Genomic DNA, 19,984 nt, shown 5'->3' with positions numbered 1-19,984 from the left:
TTAATGAGGAAATATTAAACTATCTTTTTTAATGTATTCATTTAATTTGCAATTAAAATGAAACTTTCAACAACTCAGTATTCCAATGTCATTATTTACTGCTGAAAAACATCAAATATACAAAAAAAGAAGACATTAAGTGGGATTGCATACATTTCATTTTTATTTTTCCCTTTTTAAAATAGCTTGAGGAAACAATTTGTGCCCCAACTGTTCAAAGGTTTAAAACAAAAACAATAAAAATGTTGTATTTTATGGATAAAAAAAAAAATCTTCAGCTTTACAAAATTGTACAGAAAGACTTATTTCTATTAAAAAAAAAAACACTCTTATAAATAATGAACAGTAGCCAGGGTGAACATGAATTTCTGCTGAATTAATGTGAAATTAGGCCGAAACTGTTTGCAGATTGCTTTTATATACTTCATGTCTTACATTTACACTCTTTTTGAGTTTGTGTTTTTTGTGCTGTATGTTCTTTCCGTGTTTACTTCCCTTTTTAATCGTGATTCCACATGGTTCATTTAAACCCACTTAACCCCACTCTGGTCTTCATTTGCCACTCAGATCAAGCGTAAAAAATGGATTGTCAGATTTTGACAGAGACGTTACAGTCTGAGGCCTTTTCTCAAGGATGTCACACCATGCCCTCGATGGTATCCAGCTTCTGGGGATGCTCGGCGTCGCTGTGCTGCTTCTCCTGCTTTTGGTAGTTTTTCTGGTAATCTTTGAGCACCTTCACCACTTCCTCGTGTCCAAACTGCATGGCATCATCAACTGGAAAGTTTCCCCACCTGTGTGTGATGATGAGAAAATCTGCGTTTACTGTGGCGGGTGAAAAGTTGAACATGTTTAACATGTTTAACAAAGTGATAATTGAGTTAATTAAACACATGGGATATAAAATCATAAGAAATCGATTTCAAGATACAGATGGCAAAGTGTTTGCATTCATTTATGGATCATTGTCAGCAGAATGAATAGGAATTGATCTGTCTCCAGTGTTTAGTGCTATTTTGGTGTTCACACGTGGCTCCAGTGACTGACTGAGTGACTGAGTGAGGTGGCAAAGAGCACTAAGAGGGTAACACAGCTTAATAAATCCCTCAAATTCAATGTAAATGATGAGTTGTAATTTTACATATTTTATAGTTTCAGGTACCTGATGAGAAAGACATCGGATGATAAACGCATAATTCACGCTATGAAAACTCTGTAAAATCAGTCAAATTTTACCAAAAACGGAGTGAAAAAACACCGGATACATCAAAGGGGTTGTCAGATGGACAGATGTCAATCTCACCTGTCTTCTACGAGTGGATCGACATTGCAAGACGTAGTGAGGAACTTCACCACATCAATGTGACCTGAGAGCAAATATAAATGATGAAATTTGATATGTATATACATATGCATGTCATCATGTCTCAAATTGTGCTGCTTTGCCAAAGGTTCAAGGGTCAGTTAGGGTTACAGACCGTGGACTTGCTGCTCTGAGCCCAGAGGAGTTAATGTCACCCCTCGACAAGGTTAAAATCAGGCTTCTTTTGGAATATAATAGAACTTTTATTGTCATTATACACATTTTCATCAATACAACTGAGAATTGAAAGGAGCTCCCCGAGCTGTCATGCACCCTTACAAAAAGAAAAACAAGGAATAATAGTAATACTAAAAAAGTAATACTTTACTTTACCACACAAAGAATAAGAAAAAAAACACTTCACAGAAATGACACATATGGGCATTAAAGTGAAATAACTTTGAATAGAGAAAAATTGACAACAGTTAAGTTTTGAGTGGTATTTGTGAATGCAGCCCTGTATCGTCGTGCCTAACAAAGGTTTCCTTCATTCATTTGTCTTATCAGCTATTGATAAATGGCGGTTCTTGATGCAGTGCTGTTTGAGGAATTGAAACTCATGCGTGACCATCTTGTGATTATACCATTTATGCAGAAATAATAAATAGATAATAAAAAATAATAATTTAATGACATTATGATAAATATGCAAATTATTCCAATCATTCTTTGAGGTGCATTTTAATTATTTTTTCACACTTATGTTGGCCATCTCTGCTCCAGAAAAAGTCTGCTTTTGTACCAAGTTATCATGACAATCACCTCCCTGAAGCAGCATCATCAGGAATTATCGTTTTGAACTTCTTCCCAACATTAAATAAAAATGCAAAACTGGACATATATTGAGAAATAAAATTTAAATTGACAAGAGCAGTTGTAAAATAACTTGAGTTCATATTGTAAGCAAATAAATAAAATACTAAATGAGTTTAAGAGCTGCTTCTTTAATTGTTCTATTTGCATTTTCCTTCCATTTTACACCCTCCACCCTTATTTAGTCACCATAATCCAGCTCACAGCTGACTCATGAATGCAGATCATTGCTTTGTTTGTGTAAAAAAGAAAACTACACAAAAAAACAGTTGTTCCTCCCATTTTTATCTTCTAAACAAATATCCTGCTTGCAGGACTCTTGTGGAGCCCTTCGGTTTAAGCAGGGAAATTCAAGTCAAAACTGAAAAAACAAAGACATTCACCATATGGGGCTTTGTTAGGGTTTATGAGCTCATTCATCAAAGGTTTGTATCATGTTTGCCAAAAGGTATTTCATTTTTTAAGTAGTCATAAAAACGAAATAAGTCAAAAGTAACTTTGCAAAAGTTTCAGGTGCAGAAATGAAAACAATTCACAAGTCAGTTTTCCAAGCAAATAGGTTCGGGACAGAATAACTAATGCACAATGAAACTCATGTCATTGCTACAATCCAGTCTTCTAAAGACAAAAATGTTTCAATAAAATCTGGTCGTGACAGATCGTTTGGTTTGTCATGAATGTCATAGGTTGCTCTGCTTAGCACTTAGCACACAATATGTAGAGCTGAAACCTGTCCAGCTACAATTTATTTTATTATTATTATTTTAAACATATTTCAATCTTGTCTTTTGTGGGTTGTAGAGTTTTATTCTTATTGGTGTCAGTAGGAGTTGTTCTAAGACAGATGAGGCACTTATGAAATTCAGATTCAGTGATTATGAGAGTCACCAGTTCCCTGATGAGTCATTGATTTTACCTGACGATGTGTTTTGACTTTGATGCCATTCATCTTGACATTTTGACAAAGCAGAACATTAGTAAAGATGAACAGCTTGAGAACTACCAGAGATGAGTACTTCATTTACAAAAAACTGACAAATGACACAATTCACAGTTGAGGGTTTAAGTACACGGGGAAAACGGATGGGACTCACCCTCTGCTGCAGCGATATGTAGTGCTGTTCGAGAGTCGTAGTCTTTCAGGTCCATGTCCATGGAGGAGAGGGCAAATCTGCAGCAGCATGTTAACAGGTTACAGATGCTTTTTATAGTCATAGAACAATAAAACATAAAAATTTTACACACAAAAGAAGGAGGCAGGGAGTTTATTGTGAAGTATGCAAAGAGAGCTAAAAAAAAAGAGCTAAGAGATTGAGCTCCACAGGAAAGGAAAGGAAAGGTCCATCGGAAAAATCGATCGGTTGATGATGATAAAGGACACAGGCTACAAGGTGATGGAGGATCAAACCTGAACATGTTTTATAACAGTTCAGCTCAGGAGAACCTTCAGCTTTCTTCACTCCTGGTGAGGATGAAGCTGGTGAGACTGGACTAAAAGATGATTACCAGTCGAGATTCGGGCTGGGGATCGATTCAAATGTCAAGAATCGATTCGATTACGATTCTTAAAATTCAGAATCGATTTGATTACGATTCTAAAGATTCAGAATCGATTATCAAGATTTGATTCGATCCGATTCGATTCCGATATTGATTTGGGTTAGTGTTATTTGAGCTGTTGCATGAATTATATGACTGTAGTTCTGCAACATATTAATACTAGTATTATATTGAGATTCAACAGCAAGTATTGGCAGCTAATGATGCTGTAAGGACCAATCAGCGCCCAGAATGCTGATAGAACTGCTTTCAGAAACATTGTGTGGGTCAGAATTACCAAACAGATCCAGGGCAGCAAACAGAGACGGATGAAATCGCTTTTATTTTTTCCCACATTCCGTTTTTATTTGTTCCGATTTCGGTCTATTTTGGTTTTTAAGTTTTGAGCATTTGGTTTTTAGCATTTTTTACAAATGTAACCCCAAGACAGTATATAAAGTAATGAAATATAGACAATTTATGCAATTTTAACTGAAAACTTTAATGTTTTCATACCTTTAAACATATCTAAAGGCAAAAACATAGCACCAGTTATTCTCGTGTCCAATAAAACATTCCTTTTTTGGGGATAAACAAAAAAATAACCGAAAGTTGTAGTGTAATGATGAAAAAATACATAAATAAATAAAAGAAAAAAAAGAAGAAAAAAAATCGATCTTCAGACATATGAATCAATTTTTAGGAATTAATATGAGAATCGATTTAGAATTGGGAAATCGATTTTTTCAACACAGGCCTAGTCGAGATGGTGCCTAAACCAGAGTCCTGGAGGTCTGTGTGGACCAGCTATGTAGGACTAAGCTCCACAACCTCAGCCTGAACCAGGAGAAGGTCCAAGGTCTCTGGAAGACATCCAGCCTTGTTCTCTTACTGAAGAAAAGATTCAATCTGTTTGTCTTCAAACCAACTGCCCTAAGTAAGCTTCTTTCAAAACGCACTTAAGGCATTGGGTTTAGAGTCCATGACACAAACATGTATTTGCTTCAGTGAGTCCACTCCCATCTGGATAAAGCAGGTTAACATGGGGAGGATCATGTTCTTTGACTTGTCTGGAAATGCTTGAATCAATTCAGCTTGATCTGGGATGAGAAAAGCTCCAGAAAACACAGCGGGTCGCCTGCACAATCGACTGGATTATTGACTACCTGAAGGAGCAGAGTTTGTGAGACAGGAAGGTTGTATGTCTGAGTGGGTGTTTACTGGTCACCAGCACAGAAGCCCCTCACAAGACTGCTGTTTCTCACCATTCTGAACAGCTCACACTAGTGCAGAAGGTCATTCCTGCTAACCACAATAACCTTTTACAATTACTGTCAGTACCAGCTAAAATGCATAATCTACTTGCTTATGAAAAACACGTTTTCTCTTGCTTTAACATATATAAAGTGGTCTCCCCTCAGCCTGCCAACTCAGAGAAGGAGGAAAGCAACCAAATTCTGCAGTGTCTGTACAGCCGTCCGGATGAGCCATCCAGGGGGATGTGGCTTCTACGAGCCGTTCAGATTCTGCTCCCTTTCGTTACGTTTACATTTTCTTGAGAATGCAATTAAAATTTTGATTAAATGTGATTTAACTCTTCCCAAAACAAGAGGATGCTGAAGGCTGGGATTTAAGAGGTTTACTTCACATGACACTGCTGGCGCGAATAGACAATTACATTTCTGGAATAGACTTTTAACAGAACAAATGTGTGTATTTTTGTGGCTAATATGATAAATAATTACCAATATTCCAAGATATACATATGTGAAGAACTGAGTTATAAAGATTAGATAAGGCTGAAACAAGTCAAAATGAGTGAATTGATTGCCCAATAAGCCAATTTTCCATCATGGTCTTGTCAGACGATAACAAATAAATTAAATATCCTATCTATATTTGTTGTGCTTTGGGAGCATATACTAATTTTGCACTTAATGAAACGATCTTTTTGAATTTAGGAATGCTGTAAAGCTGTTGTGGAATGGTGAGTGATGCATTTCATTATTCAAGATCATTAAGAGCAAACAAATGTAATGTTTAATTTTCATTTGGAATTATTAAATTGCTTCAATTAAAAAGCGAAAAAACAATAGCTAACATGTAAAAATTGTACACATTAAATGGGAAATGCTGTAAGCAGCCTGAAAACAAAACAATGCAGTGGCAGGGAATGTTTGATGCAAATGATGTAATAGGAATCACAAACTTCCTTATTGTGCAGATCAAAAAGAGAAGTCTGTTACCTTCTCAGGGCTGACACATCTCCACTGAACGCTGCGAACATCAAGTTGAAAACAGACTTGTTCTGCAAATATATTAAAACAGCATAAATACCAAAAGGTCACAAGACACTTGACGTGCCAAACTGAACGCAAGGATCTCACCCTGTCCTCTCCGTCCTGCCTGCGAGGGTCCTGCTTCTTTACAAAGTGCCTCAAGTTGTCGTAATTGTGAAAATTAAACTCTGACACAAGTTCCTGAAGATGGAGAACATTAAACATCAACAAGCCGCAGTGAAGTTGTCCTTCAACGTTTTTAACTATAGCATGAGATTAACAACCAAAGGACTTAGATAAATGTACATGAATGTGATCAAACAAAAACAACCCACCCTCAAATATAAATTACAACAGTGCATTTGTTTATCTAGCAAGCACAGAACAATGCAATATTATTTTTTCTGCACATGAGTGTTCCACGTATTAACTGCCAGATAAGACAAATTTGACTGCTCAAAAACATTTTATCTGTATGACATTTAACAATCCCCTCTGGTTTAAACTCTTTAAGACATGTTCAATCATTTTCCATAAAGTTATTCAGCAGACGGGGAACCAAACCATATGTACGGAAGAGTATTAGGGCCAGGCAGGAGATGGAAGATTTTTTTTTTCATTATGCACTTCAAGAAAAAAGTCAAAATGTTGAGAAAAAAGTTGAAATGTCGAGATTAATGTTGAAGTACAATTTTTGAGAAAAAAGTCGAAATGTTGAGAAAAAAGTCAAAATTTTGTGAATAAAGTTGAAATGTTGAGAAAAAAGTCGAAATGTCGAGAAAAAAGTCAAAATGCCGAATAATGTTGAAATACAATTTCAAGAATAAAGTCGAAATTTCGTGAATAAAGTTGAAATTTGAACTTTATTCACAAAATTTTGACTTTTTTCTCAACATTTCGACTTTTTTCTCGAAATTGTATTTCAACATTAAACTCGACATTTCGACTTTTTTTTTCGACATTTCGACTTTTTTCTCAAAGTGCACAATAAAAAAAAATCTTCCCTCTCAAAATATTTTTTCTCCTGCATGGCCCTAATACTCTTCCGTACCATATGTGATTCATACATCTCTTACAAAAGTAAAATATCTGCAAATATACTTCTGTTCAATCCATGATCTCATGATTTCATTAGATTTTACTATACAGCAGTCATATAAATTTGACCTAAAAAATTAAAAAAAATAAAAACATATTTTGTGAAGTTTCGTGAGCTCGTCTTCAATCACTAATATCCAGTCAGTTCATACTACAATCAAAGTGGCGAAGCATCTCTGAGGTCTTTTGTCCAAAAATTACTGAAATTCGACCTTTTGAAAGATGTTTCACTTCAGAAGTTCTGTGATGAGCATCGACATTAAAACTGCAGAATTGTATCCTGTGGCTGTGGTTTGTGTGGCCTTGGGCTACTATAGGACTACTTGTCGGATGAAGGATGCCACTGCCACACTTTTAAAAATCTTTAAGGTAGTGGCGCAGATGTCTGGCTGTTATTTGCAGACTGTCCAACTTTCCTGTGAAAAGTTATGAGCCTTTTTTTTAGAAATCTTGCAGTGAGTCTGCTTCGACTTTTTCACTAATGTTGGCATGGGACCCGGAACATTAAGGCAAAACACTCAACAACATGGAAAAGACCTAAAGCAAAATACTGGCATCTCGGCAGAGTTTGGTCGTCTGACCTTCTCTCTAATCAGGTACGGAGGAAAGCTTGAGGCCTGCTGCCAGACGCTGCCCACACCTTGTTAAATTGATTTCAGTCCTTGCCTTCTGGTTCTAGGTTCAGGTTCCCCTTGGTGAGGAGTAATAGATGCAAACACTCCTTTATCCCTGCAGCCATCATCATTCTCAGAGTTAGCAAGTCCTTAACTGGTGGAGTTGTACTGTGGCCACAGGTTGCAGCTCAGGAACTCCAGGACCTTTTGCACTTTACTTTATGTGCATGTTTCTGGTTGTTTGTCAATGTTGCTAATGATCTTTTATGAGATTGACTATTTTCATTCGGCCTGACCAATGTTGTTGATTTTGCACTCACTGTACCAAGGGCATAATCATATCTCCTTTTTGTTTTGTGTATGTGATTTATGTATTTGAACCATTTCTACATGCCAACGTTTTTTATGTGCTTTTTATACATTCTCCTTTTGGTGCATAACCAATTGCCCCTCTGGGGCAGGTAAGTAGATGAAACTGTAGGTCTCCTCCTGTTAACACGAAGCTATTCGTTATACTACCTTCTTGTTAGTGTCTCCTTGAGAGAAGCTCAATTGAGGTTATGTGTTAAAATACAGTTGTTAAATGACAGTTAAATGAGCAGGACTGCTGATATGATGTTCTGCTGGGAAAAACCTTGATGCTAACATTGACAAGGATGGTTTGTCACCTGTCCAAAGAGTTTAGCAGACCTGTCACACCACCCACATGGCTGATATCACTATCAGCCTCCCCGAGCAGGACCAAAGTAAAGCTCGGAAATACTGCGTAGTAAGGGCTAAAACAAAATGTCAGAGTCTCTGGGATTTGCCCCTTAGGTGTTTGCCCAACCTCCACACTCTCCAGATACCAGCCTGATAGGATTTCATGGCAATCATGTCATTCCTCATCCCATCCCTCAACACGTGTTGCCCAAAGGATCAATTACTAATGTGGCCTGTTTTACACCATTGAAGCTCATGGGCTTACAGCTCTCACATCATAGCAGCCTCTTCTTGATGTCACGTAGCAGCCGACGCTCAAGTCGTTTTTTTGCAGGGTGGAAATTAACTTTATGGGCCGAAAGCTGAGGTTTTTTTGGTGTGATGTAAGTATATACAGGACTGTCTCAGAAAATTAGAATATTGTGATTTTCTGTAATGCAATTACAAAAACAAAAGTGTCATACATTCTGGATTCTTTACAAATCAACTGAAATATTGCAAGCCTTTTATTATTTTAATATTGCTGATCATGGTTTACAGCTTAAGAAAACTCAAATATCCTATCTCAAAAAATTTGAATATTCTGGGAATCTTAATCTTAAACTGTAAGCCATAATCAGCAATATTAAAATAATAAAAGGCTTGTAATATTTCAGTTGATTTGTAATGAATCCAGAATATATGACATTTTTGTTTTTTTAATTGCATTACAGAAAATAAAGAACTTTACATTTTCTGAGACAGTCCTGTATATTGCATCCTGCTTTGTGCGATTAAAAATTACTAGAATGATCTCAGGACGTTAGTTAGCAAAAAAGCTTTATGGTCTTCGCGTTATGGCAAATTAATGTGAATTTAAGTACTGTTAGGCTATAGTCAACAATTGGAGGTAAAAGACATCATGTAAAAAAGAGAAGAAAAAAAATCGAGGAATATTGGAAATGTCCAGAAAAGCCAGTTTAGGGAACGGAAATGACTTCAGCAATCAGAATCATTGTTATAGCCAGAGGTATAAATACAGAAATGCAAATGCCTTGTTCTTGCCTGGCAGAAATGTATCCCCCGTACACTGTTCCCAACTCTGTCCAGCGGAGGAGACCAACACATCACCCCCATGACGTTGGGGATTACCAGTAGAATTGCACCAGAAACCCCAGATTTGGCAGGCAGGCCCACCTGGTGGGATAAAAACAAGAGATTGCTGGTGCCATTGGTTTCTGTTCTGTGACTGTTGTCACTGCCAGATGTCACTCACATGAAAAGCCATCTGCCCAGAGAAATCGTACATGCCGCAGGAATACATGAGGCTCAGGGTGTTTCGCACAGCCTCGGCACTCAGGACACGCTCGCCTGTGATCGGACAGATCCCTCCGTTGGCCAAAGTGGCAGCCATGACACTTCCCGACTCACAGGTCACCTCGATGGAGCAAAGCTGGGAGCCAAAGAGGGACAGTTTACCAATGATGTTAAAGACAAATCTTTACTGTATCTGAGTCAACCTCAGGTCAGACAAATACATGAAAAAGCTCTCTAATGAAGTCAATGCAGTTTACCTGGAAGTAGAAATCAAGGGCATCAATCATTTCTGCTCCCGGAGGAAAACACTGGCGAAGGACATTTATTTAGCTTTTTGTTGTTATTGTGTGTGGCATTTATAAATGTTATGATCAGTCTGTGCATCGGATGGGCATTTCAGAGTTAAACTGGACTTCAAAACCGCTGCAACAAAGAAAAAAGGGAATCACTTCAAATCAGTTCAAAACGTGTCCCGTAACTGACCTTCTTCTCTTTCATATAGTATCCAATGGCAAAATTTCTGTCACCAGTTTCTTTTTCGGACTGAAACCTGAGACAGAGGGGCGGTGGAGGTCAATACTGATGCATCAATAATGCAATGAGGCGCTGTATATGTAATTTGCTTCACAGTAACTACTTCAGCATAGCTGTGAAAGGTAAAACACTAGAGTGAGCGCGCTCACATGGCATTGCTGAATCCTACATATTCTTGGCCAGCCATCTTTTTTGCAAACTCCATCACCTGAAAGACAAGAGGTCAAATCTTGTTCATACAGCAGCCTTTTGTACTTATTATTTGAAGTGAGAAATAAAAAAAAAAGACTTGGGCACAGTTCACTTACGTAGTCAAACTTCTCTGCCTTTTTAGCACGGGGCTGAAAACAAACAGTAATACCCTTATATTAAAAAAATGTGTCAATTGTAGTTGCCATGTTTATTCAGTTCTATTATTCATAATTCACAGCTAATTACCAACCATCAATACATTACCAATGGTTTAATTTAGTCTCCTGTTATCAGCTGTTGCAGCAGAAGGAAAAAAGAAAGGCCACAGCGGTCACGCAGAGTTGAGGAATTATTATCTGATCTGACCTACACACAAGCAGTCCTATTTTATAGATGTCTTATTTTAATTCTCTAAAACAAACCACTCACGTTCCGAAACCTTTTACAACATATCTCCTAAGTCCTAAACAATACAACAGACTTAAATATCTGCAGGGTCCAAATAAGACAAGCCCCAGGTCCAAATGCAATTCATCATTTCATTTTAAACAAATAAGAAATAATTAATTACAACGAGAATGCTCTCTATGTAAAAGAAAAAAGCTGTCACTGACACGACCGGTGTAATATTTTAATTGCAACATACTTTCACAAGTTTGGTCCATAAGTTTTCCAAGTTTTCTTGAATAAATAATATCATTGTTAACTCTTTGATGGGTATTAATCCATCACTCTCTACTCCATAGTGCAATTGACAGTTGGTAAACATTTTCCTGTCACTGGCTTTCATCAGAAAGAGAACAGATTATTGCTTGCTCTGACAGCTATCAGAAATCTGCCTGTTTACCTTGATCAGAGAGCTGATAACTATGGCGCCAGCATTCACCATAGGGTTGTGTGGTTTATCTAGGAGAGAGTACAATGAGATAAGGAACCAAGTTAAAAAGCAGCTCTGGAGTGAGCTCTGAAAGTGAATTATTCCAACCATGTGTTGTGAACCAATTTAGATGAAGAAATATAACAAACACCTCTTTGGTCAACCTTTTATTTATTCTTCTGCCTGGCAGTTCCATCACCAGCATTATTTTACCAATATATCCACTATCCCTCTTCATTATATGTCCAGACCAACTCAACTTAGCCTCTATTATGTTGTCTCTACTTTGTTGATCTTGACAACCTTTGCTTTTTAGACTTGTTGCTGCTCTTCCGTCAAAGATAGGGGTGTAACGATACACTAATCTCACGATACAGTACCATACACGATATTGAGGTCACGATAACGATACGATAAGATATTATAGCAGTATTTTTTTAACAACCTTGAATGAGGAACATATGACTGGAAAAAATGGTCTTTTATTTGAAAGACACAAAATACAAAACAATAATTAGTGTTTGCCCTATTGTTACAGTTTGTAATGCTTTATAACTGTTTAAGTTTTAAAAATAAACCCAGGCCAACCATTTTCCACAAACTGAACTAAAAGTAAATGTCAGGTTTGCATTATGCATCTTCAGTTTCATACAAGTACAAATATTTAGCCACAAACTGAATAGTTTCTCTCATGCATGATTTGACTTTTTTCTTTTCCAGAAATTTAACAACTAAAATTAAATAAATAAATAAAAGTAAATAAATACATACAATTTGACATCATAAAAAAGATTGATTCATGCTCACCTTATAAGTGTAAGAGGATATATATGACACTAGTCAGTTTATCTGTAGTGCTTAGTATGTTTTAGATTGGGCGGAGCGATACGCCACAGTACAGCACTAGCTGCTGTGTTGATGTTCTAAAATCCTACACTGTTGAGGGACATTAAAGTACACTCGAACTCAGCAGAAGTTGTCACCATGTTTATCCTACTCACGACCCGAAAAAAGGTTTAATTTAATAAGGTAAGGCTTAACTCTACACCAGCCTTACATAAGTAAAAGTCCAGAGCTCAAATCAGGGCCGCAAAACCGTACTAGTTTCTTCTGAGCAGAGTAAGATTTTGGTCCGCAGGTCGAGGCGCGGTCGTCACGCGTGGTGGGATGCGCGTTTCTAGTAAACACTTAGATTAATATTAATAACCCAATATCGCGATACAGTTTGTCACCTCCACGACACGTTTCGTGACGTTTTTGTATCGCAAAATTTCGTGGCACGATATATTGTTACACCCCTAGTCAAAGATTATTCAAGAATCTCTCACCCACTCCAGCCTGACTGGGCTTTCTTCTTAACCTCTTGTCCATATTTAAACTCCTTTACGGCATTTCTAAAAGAAATGGTAAAAAGGCTGGGTCTTCTAAACCTAAACCGGGTTATTATAGGAACTTGGATGAAACCATAGTTACTACGTTGCTCACCTTTAATCAGAAGCAATGTGGCCTTCAGGTTGTAGCTATCATTTATTTCACACATTAACTGCAAAAAGTGAGGAAGTTTTTTAAAGTGAAGTGGTGGTGATGAAGCCTTACACACCTTCATCATCAAGTGAAAGCACATTGAACTTGAGGCCACTGGGCTCCATGCCAACATAGCTGTGAATCTTCTCTGTTCCGGCCTCGTGGACACCGACGGCATACTGCAGGGGCTTCACACACGACTGCAGGCAGAATGGCTGCTTGGTGTCACCTACAGAGTGCCTGAAGACCCAACACAGAATAGGCTCTCAAAGCCAACCGGTTCTAGGAAGTAATGTTTTAAATGCCACAAACATAAAGGTTGACTTGACAGTCCCACATGGAGGCCATCTTTCTCAGCACGGAAGGAGGAAGTACCGTATTGGCCCGAATATAAGACAGAGTTTTTTGCATTGAAATAAGACAGAAAAAGTGGGCGTCGTCTTACATTCGGGGTCTAGACGTTATACCCATTCACAACGCTAGATGGCGCCAGATATCTTTAAAGCGAATGCTGAACTTAACTTCCCAGGCCAAAGCAAACCCCTGTCACGAAGAAGAAAAATAAAAATAGCAGTAGCATGAAGAAGAAAAATAAAAAATAGCGGTAAGAAAGAACAGACAAGGAAATAACAGAAGAGATAACAGAAAATGGTGAAACGTAGTGACAATCTGGAGAAAAGTGGGTCGAAGAAGTTATGATGCAAACTTCAAGATCATGATTTGAATGAGGCAAAATAACATGCTTTTTCTCTCAAATATATTGTTATAATCATTTGTTTCAGATGTACTGTAATTATTTTCTGTATAAAAATTTAATTTGGTGTTAAAAAAGTATTTTTTCAAATTTGAGTCTTGAAAAAGAGGGGGTCGTCTTACAATCAGGGTCGTCTTATATTCGGGTCAATACGGTACTTTTCTAGCGTCAAATTGTCATCCTAAATCTGATGCTAATGTGTTACTATAATTCTGAAAAATGAGTGATGAATAGCCAAACACCATTTCAACTAAAAGTTGTGTTTTTTGTAGATAAAATGTAACTGAAGATGCATGATGTCAGTCCTGTGATGGACTAGTCACTGATACAATAATGGCGCTTTTGCATTAGTCTCACTTCTCCCCGGTTCTACCCGCTATGGCCCCGTTTTGCGCTTTCGCACTAGGGCTGAGACGTGTAGAGCCGCTCCAAGTCGGTACTTTTTTCTGTAACCATTTCAGCCAGGTTCTTAGCGGGCTGAGAAGGGACTATTTCTGAGGTCACCACCCTCCTCGCCACTGATTGGTCGGGGGGTGGGGACGTCACCACCCTCCGCGCCTCTGATTGGTCGGGGGCGGGGCCGTCAGACGTTTGAATCAGGAAGCGGGAGTCAGAGCGAGGCGACCCGCGGCTCGCGGCGATTTTATTATAAAGCACAAAACGTCTGTTTGGTGATCCAACTCTGAGGTGCAGATGTTCATAAACCTGGTGGCTGTCGAGAAAAAATTAAAAAAGCGATGTAGACGGGCTGTTTTACTCTCAGCCGCTCCGGCTCCAGCTGATTTCTGATCAGCGCTGACGTGAACAAAGGTGTTGCGCAATCAAGTACGTCACAGCAGCTTCACCCAAACCTGCCCGCTTCTCCCCTGGCAATGCGAAAACACACAGTGGAACCGTGTAAAGCCGCGCCGAGCCGTGTCGGGCCAAGTAAGTCCTAGTGCAAAAGCGGCATATGTGTACACAATCTCTCACCAGATTACAGCTGGGAGGGAATGAGTAAGAAAAAATCGGTACGGAAAGTGCATGAATGGATTAATATATTATGTTATGGCACATTTTTTTGACAATTCCATCTTTAGCGGAATCATGAAGCATACACGGGTTACAATCTCTACAACAAAAACTCATTATAAGGCAAAAAAAGCAAGTATGGAACTGTTTAGCAAAGAAGATATCAGCATTTGTACTTTGCATCTCTTTGCCTATCCACAGGAGTGCCCCAGGGGTGGGTACAAGAGCCCTTTTCCTTATATATTTACTTTTTTATGTCTAGTCATGTGGTTGCATCACTTCTCCAATCCCTGCTATGCAAATTCTACCCAACTACACCTATCATTACTAACAAAGGATCCAACTCCAACCCCAAATCTTAGGAATGATCACTTAAATCAAAGGCAGATCGATTGGTCTGCACAGCCTATTAATACATCTCACACAATATCAACACTAAAATCACATCTTCAGAATAGGCTGCAAGTAGCCAACGTGTCTGCCATGACTGATAAATAACTATATTCTTCCATTTTTCTATGTTATGTCTGTCTGTCTGTGATGTTGCATTGTACTTTAAAGCATAACCCTGCCAGTATGGCGCTGCTTGGTGCGTTCACACTGAAAGCGTCAAAAATCTCCTGATGCCAGCATCGCGCTGCTTGGTGCGTTCATACTGAAAGCTGCATGTACTGTTGACGCCTGCAGTGGGCGGGGCTAAAGCTGCGCTGCAGAACTGGAGGGAACAAAGTGCATAGTCTACACATATCTATATATAGCGTGCACATATTCAGTTTCCTATTTCACCATAGATCACACTTTGGGACGCCGCGTATATAAGAGTGAGTTTGATGCTCCTTAACAAGGTCGGTCCACGGATCAACAGCAACCGTCAGAGCCGTTGCTCCCGGTGAAGCTGCAGTCTGTCTGCGGTGAACACTGACACACCGGGTCGGAGCGGATTTGGTTATGATGTTTAAACTGTGTTTTGTGATTAATACGCACGGTTTTTAATTATTTTGCGTTGGATCAATGTAGCAAATAAAAATCGTTGGGACCATCCAGCTCCTCAACCATCAGTTACGTGTTCCAGATGAGCAGTTCAGGTAAAAACGGCAGTCAAATCAGCAAAAATGTCAGTTTGCTGGATGAAATATATTAATTCCTGATAAAATAAGTTTGTTAGTGCGCAGCTCTGCTCATGTACGCATGTGAATGAGTGTACGTTTGTGTGTACACGAAAGTACAATCTGCATTGAGGCTTCTCGCTTCGGGAATCCCGGTCTGTGATTGGACGCTGCCTCGGCGTCCCTGCTGCTCATTTGCATAAAGTTGAGATTTTTCAACTTCAAATTTATGCGCTGCCTCTGCTGCTCCTGCTGCTCACGACGCCTCTCGACGCGCGTTTTCATAGAAAATGAATGGCACCTGGCTGCCTATGACGCCCGTGACGCTTTCAGTGTGAATGCAGGGTTAGGAAGATCCTTAGATACCTCACCTTGACAACTGCTCTTCTCGCAGGTTCCCGAGGATGCATAACTCAACCTTTGCATATGATTCAGAATGCAGCAGTGGCAACCATTGAGGTCATAAACCACCAACACATGGTCTATACCCAAGTATCAAAACTCAATCACACAAACTTTTACTCCTGGACCGAATGCTTTTCTAGACTTTTTTCTAATCTCTAATAAAAGCATCTCTTTATAGTCAAAGTAAATAGAAATCGTACCTCTGCCCATCAACTGTACACAAAGAAACCCCCCACCGCTCTGGGCTAGACTTGGCTAGCTGGGGAATGTAGTCTGCAACCTGCAGTCACAAATCACAAAAGAAGCAGAGCAATTTATACACAATTATACAAGAATAGTATGACGCACACTTGTAGTTTGGTTTTCTTGCCTGCATACAAATAATGCTACACTCTAACTGGACAACTTCTCTTACATTTTGTTGTTTATTACTTTCAAAAACAGAAGATTACCTTCCCATCGCTTTGTTTTTGAACTGTTTTAAAGATTTCATCGATTTTTTGAGCAAACAAATCAAACTCGGGGATGATAAATTTCTTCCTGAAGGCCTGGATCAGCAAGACAACGTTGCCACCAACACACCTGAAACACAAACACCAGAAAGTAGAATTACTCAATGAGGTGTTTCCATCGTATGTGCACGTGTGTTTGTGTGCAGAGCCCAGTGAGAGGGGATTAAAGCAGCTGCCAGCTATCAGTCTGGTCAATTTTACTGTGATTATTTTAAGAATACAGAGGTAGAGGGGAAATTGGCAGGTGAGCACTAGGATTACTTTGACGTTCATAATGTTACCACTGGATGCCAGTTTTATTTTTTATTTTGATCAGTAATGTCAACCATCAGTATAATATCAACATATCACATACCAGTCCTTTATTCCCACATAATACTTTCACTTTAATAATATTGCAGAAATATAGAACAACGTGCATTTTTTCTTCAGGTTTAGATGACTGCAAGTCTTCATTAATAGGATGTCCCAAAATGTATCTCAGCTTACGTGTAAGCTGTTTTAAACATAAAGGGATGATCCCAAAGAATAAAAACATTTACAACGGAAATTATGATGAACAAAGATTACTAAAGAGTTGGTGAAATAAAGTGGCACAGCGATTTGGCCACAACAATCCACAGCCTGAAATTGATACTGAAGGAAATAAACATATTTCTGATCCCGACACAATATTTATAAACACTGTGTTTTGGATCACATTGCATATATAAGCTTATAGTACGATGACTCAGCGGGAGAGGGAAACAGAAGCAAATGTGCAGCATGTCACTTACAACAAATCCTCTATTAAAGTGGATTGTTGTTATAAGGTCATTCTAAAAATAGTTTGGTGTCATGGTGCCATACTTGAACTAATCTCATCATTGTGGTGACACTTTGATGGAAGTAAACAGTGAACGGCAGCGTAGAAGTCCCACTGACAGACAAAACCACAACTGCTCGATTAATAACATGTCATATTTCCGGTGAATTGAAAAATTCCCCAGTCTGCGTCTTACTTCCTGCTTTTAAAATGATGACCTGCTGCACACAAAAAGCAAAACTATAATATCCAACATCCCGGGCCGTAGGTGGAGCATGCAGCTCATCAGAAAAACACAATTCTCAAAAGAAATGAAGAGCAAAGAAAGGTGTTACATCTTAGCTCATGGACCAAGAGTCTGACAGCAAATTACTCTTATGCAATAAAACCTAATAGCATTTTTGATTTGTGCTTATCAGACCTGGAATAAGCATTTAACTGCCATTTATAGTAGGTTTTCATGGATAAACACATACTGTATGTGGTGTACATGCTATGCATTAGATCCATGATTTGTTCATTAATGTAGAAAAGTACTTCATGAGTGCAGTCAATTTACTCAGCATGATTATAGATCACACTGGAGCTGATTCTGTCTTTTAGTATTGTGGATATATTTTAGATGCATAGATGACTGAAATCTATAACAGTTGGGTAAATTAAAGTCTGTCAAAGTTCAATAAATCAAAGCAATATTTGTATAGAGCTGTTGTATAGAGCTTTGTCGTTATTTAAACCTCTTCTTCTTTCTCCAATTCTTCTTTTTCTTTCAAATTTTTACTTTTCTTCTTGTGAAACACAAAAATACACCTTTCAAGCTGCTTCACTGCTTCTGTCTGAATTGAAAAATATAGATACAGGTGATTAACCTTGAGCAACCATGGGAACGTCTGTGAGATGCTGTCATCTCACCTGTGGAAGAGGTCTCTGTCCATCATCACCTCGTCATCAGACTCGCTCACAGCCTGCTGCAGATTCTCCATGCATTCCCTCAGACGAGGGTCAGAGGGGTCAAGGCCAGTTTTTTTTAGGGCCTGCAAAAAATGGGATTAGGCTCAACGTTGCTGTCTTTGCACATAATACAATAAAACCAAAGTATAACCTCAATCTGAAAGAATACATAGCCTAAGAATACAAAGTTAAACTAGTAAAGAAAGTCTCTGCTTACTGTTGTAAAGTGTGAGATGGGCACTTGCTCTTTCCCCTCTGTTATGGTGTAAAAAAGCATGTTCTCCACTCCAGAACTCTGGGATTTGGAATATAAATTCCTGGTAAAGTGAGACGTTTTGAGAGAAAGAAAAGCAGTCAGAGATTCATTTAAAACTCATGTATTTATTTATTTATTTCCGATCCCCATTAGTTGCTGCCTCAGCAGCCACTATTCTTCCTGGGGTCCAACAGTACAAATATACATTTCTATAAAACTTTTACAGTACAATATAAAATGTTAGTTAAACAGAATAAAACAAAGTAGATAACAAGAACAAAGAACAACAACTAAAAAGAAAAAAAAGACAAAAAAACAAATAAAAACTAAAGATAATAATAAGCAGAAAACAATGAAAAAAGAAAATGAATTTTCCTAAATGAAAAAAACGAAAATGAAAAAAACAAAAAAAAACAAATAACAACCAAAAACAGATAGATTAAAGATAAATCCAAGTACAACTAAAGATAAATAAGTGCATACTAAATGAGGCAAATACGAAAAAAAAAACGTATTTCAATAAAAGAAAATTTAAAAATAGTGAAAATAACCAGAAACGTCACAAAACTTCAGCAAAATAAAATATTAAATGCAGAACAAGAAAATGTTTATTTATTTTTATTATTATTTATAAATGTAAAATCTTTTAAAAGTACATCACTGAATATTAATAAGATCAATAATACAAAGTTGGCATGTGTTATTTTGATTTTTTAGGACTGACTGAATTTATTTAATTAATAATTTTATTCATCACCAAAGAAACTACACTGTTATACAGTAGTATGTTTTTTCTTTTATGGCACGTGCACCGGCCATTTCTCACGTTGATCACAAATCAAAGTCATGATTGTCTAATTATTTACATTTATGCAGCTGCTGACTTTTATGACGTGAACTCCATATGTGGCTATTATTAGTACTGCTGAACAAGGAGCTCTCCACTTTGCAATTTTAAAACCTCGTTAAGGTTATAGAAAAAGAAGTAAATAAACAGATGGCAATTGCACTTACATATTGGGATGGAAATTACCCAAGCGAGTAGATGGTCGTCGCGGGAACAAGTTTGTTGATATCGTGCTCAGACAACATTGTGGATGGATGAAGAGAACTTTCCTCGTTACGTCTGGATATTTGAAAATGTTTTGTATGAAGTTTGACAAACGAGGCGCTCTTATGCAGTGCATACTGTAGCTGCGGCAAAAGACGGTCAGTCACAAACCCTTCCTTGATGATATGTCGGGCTGATAAGCCGCATAACAGCTGCTGCTGCGGGTCACCGACGGGGTTTGCTGCCTCCACGTGTTGTCGAAAATATTGGCTGCTATGTACGGGTGTAATGACATTGCTAGA

The 19,984-nt window shown here is 38.1% G+C and overlaps 1 protein-coding gene across 1 annotated transcript; it reads right to left on the bottom strand.

Moving 5' to 3' along the window:
• Window positions 1–80: 80 nt before the first annotated feature.
• On the bottom strand, window positions 81–19,893 carry gls2b (glutaminase 2b (liver, mitochondrial)). The gene is made up of 18 exons (XM_061726790.1): window positions 19,646–19,893; window positions 18,593–18,692; window positions 18,337–18,458; window positions 16,560–16,689; window positions 16,308–16,387; window positions 12,908–13,071; window positions 11,278–11,336; window positions 10,547–10,579; window positions 10,388–10,446; window positions 10,188–10,254; window positions 9,962–10,012; window positions 9,664–9,840; window positions 9,453–9,584; window positions 6,103–6,195; window positions 5,962–6,023; window positions 3,271–3,347; window positions 1,304–1,367; window positions 81–794 (listed from the first exon to the last, which is right to left on the bottom strand). Exons 1-18 carry the CDS (start codon window positions 19,816–19,818, stop codon window positions 638–640), a joined length of 1,800 nt encoding a protein of 599 aa, XP_061582774.1. The 5' UTR covers window positions 19,819–19,893; the 3' UTR covers window positions 81–637.
• Window positions 19,894–19,984: the final 91 nt, after the last annotated feature.

The sequence above is a fragment of the Cololabis saira genome, chromosome 8, assembly GCF_033807715.1.
Source record: "Cololabis saira isolate AMF1-May2022 chromosome 8, fColSai1.1, whole genome shotgun sequence".
Taxonomy (NCBI): Eukaryota; Metazoa; Chordata; class Actinopteri; order Beloniformes; family Belonidae; genus Cololabis; species Cololabis saira.
This window is presented reverse-complemented; position numbering and strand designations above follow the sequence as displayed.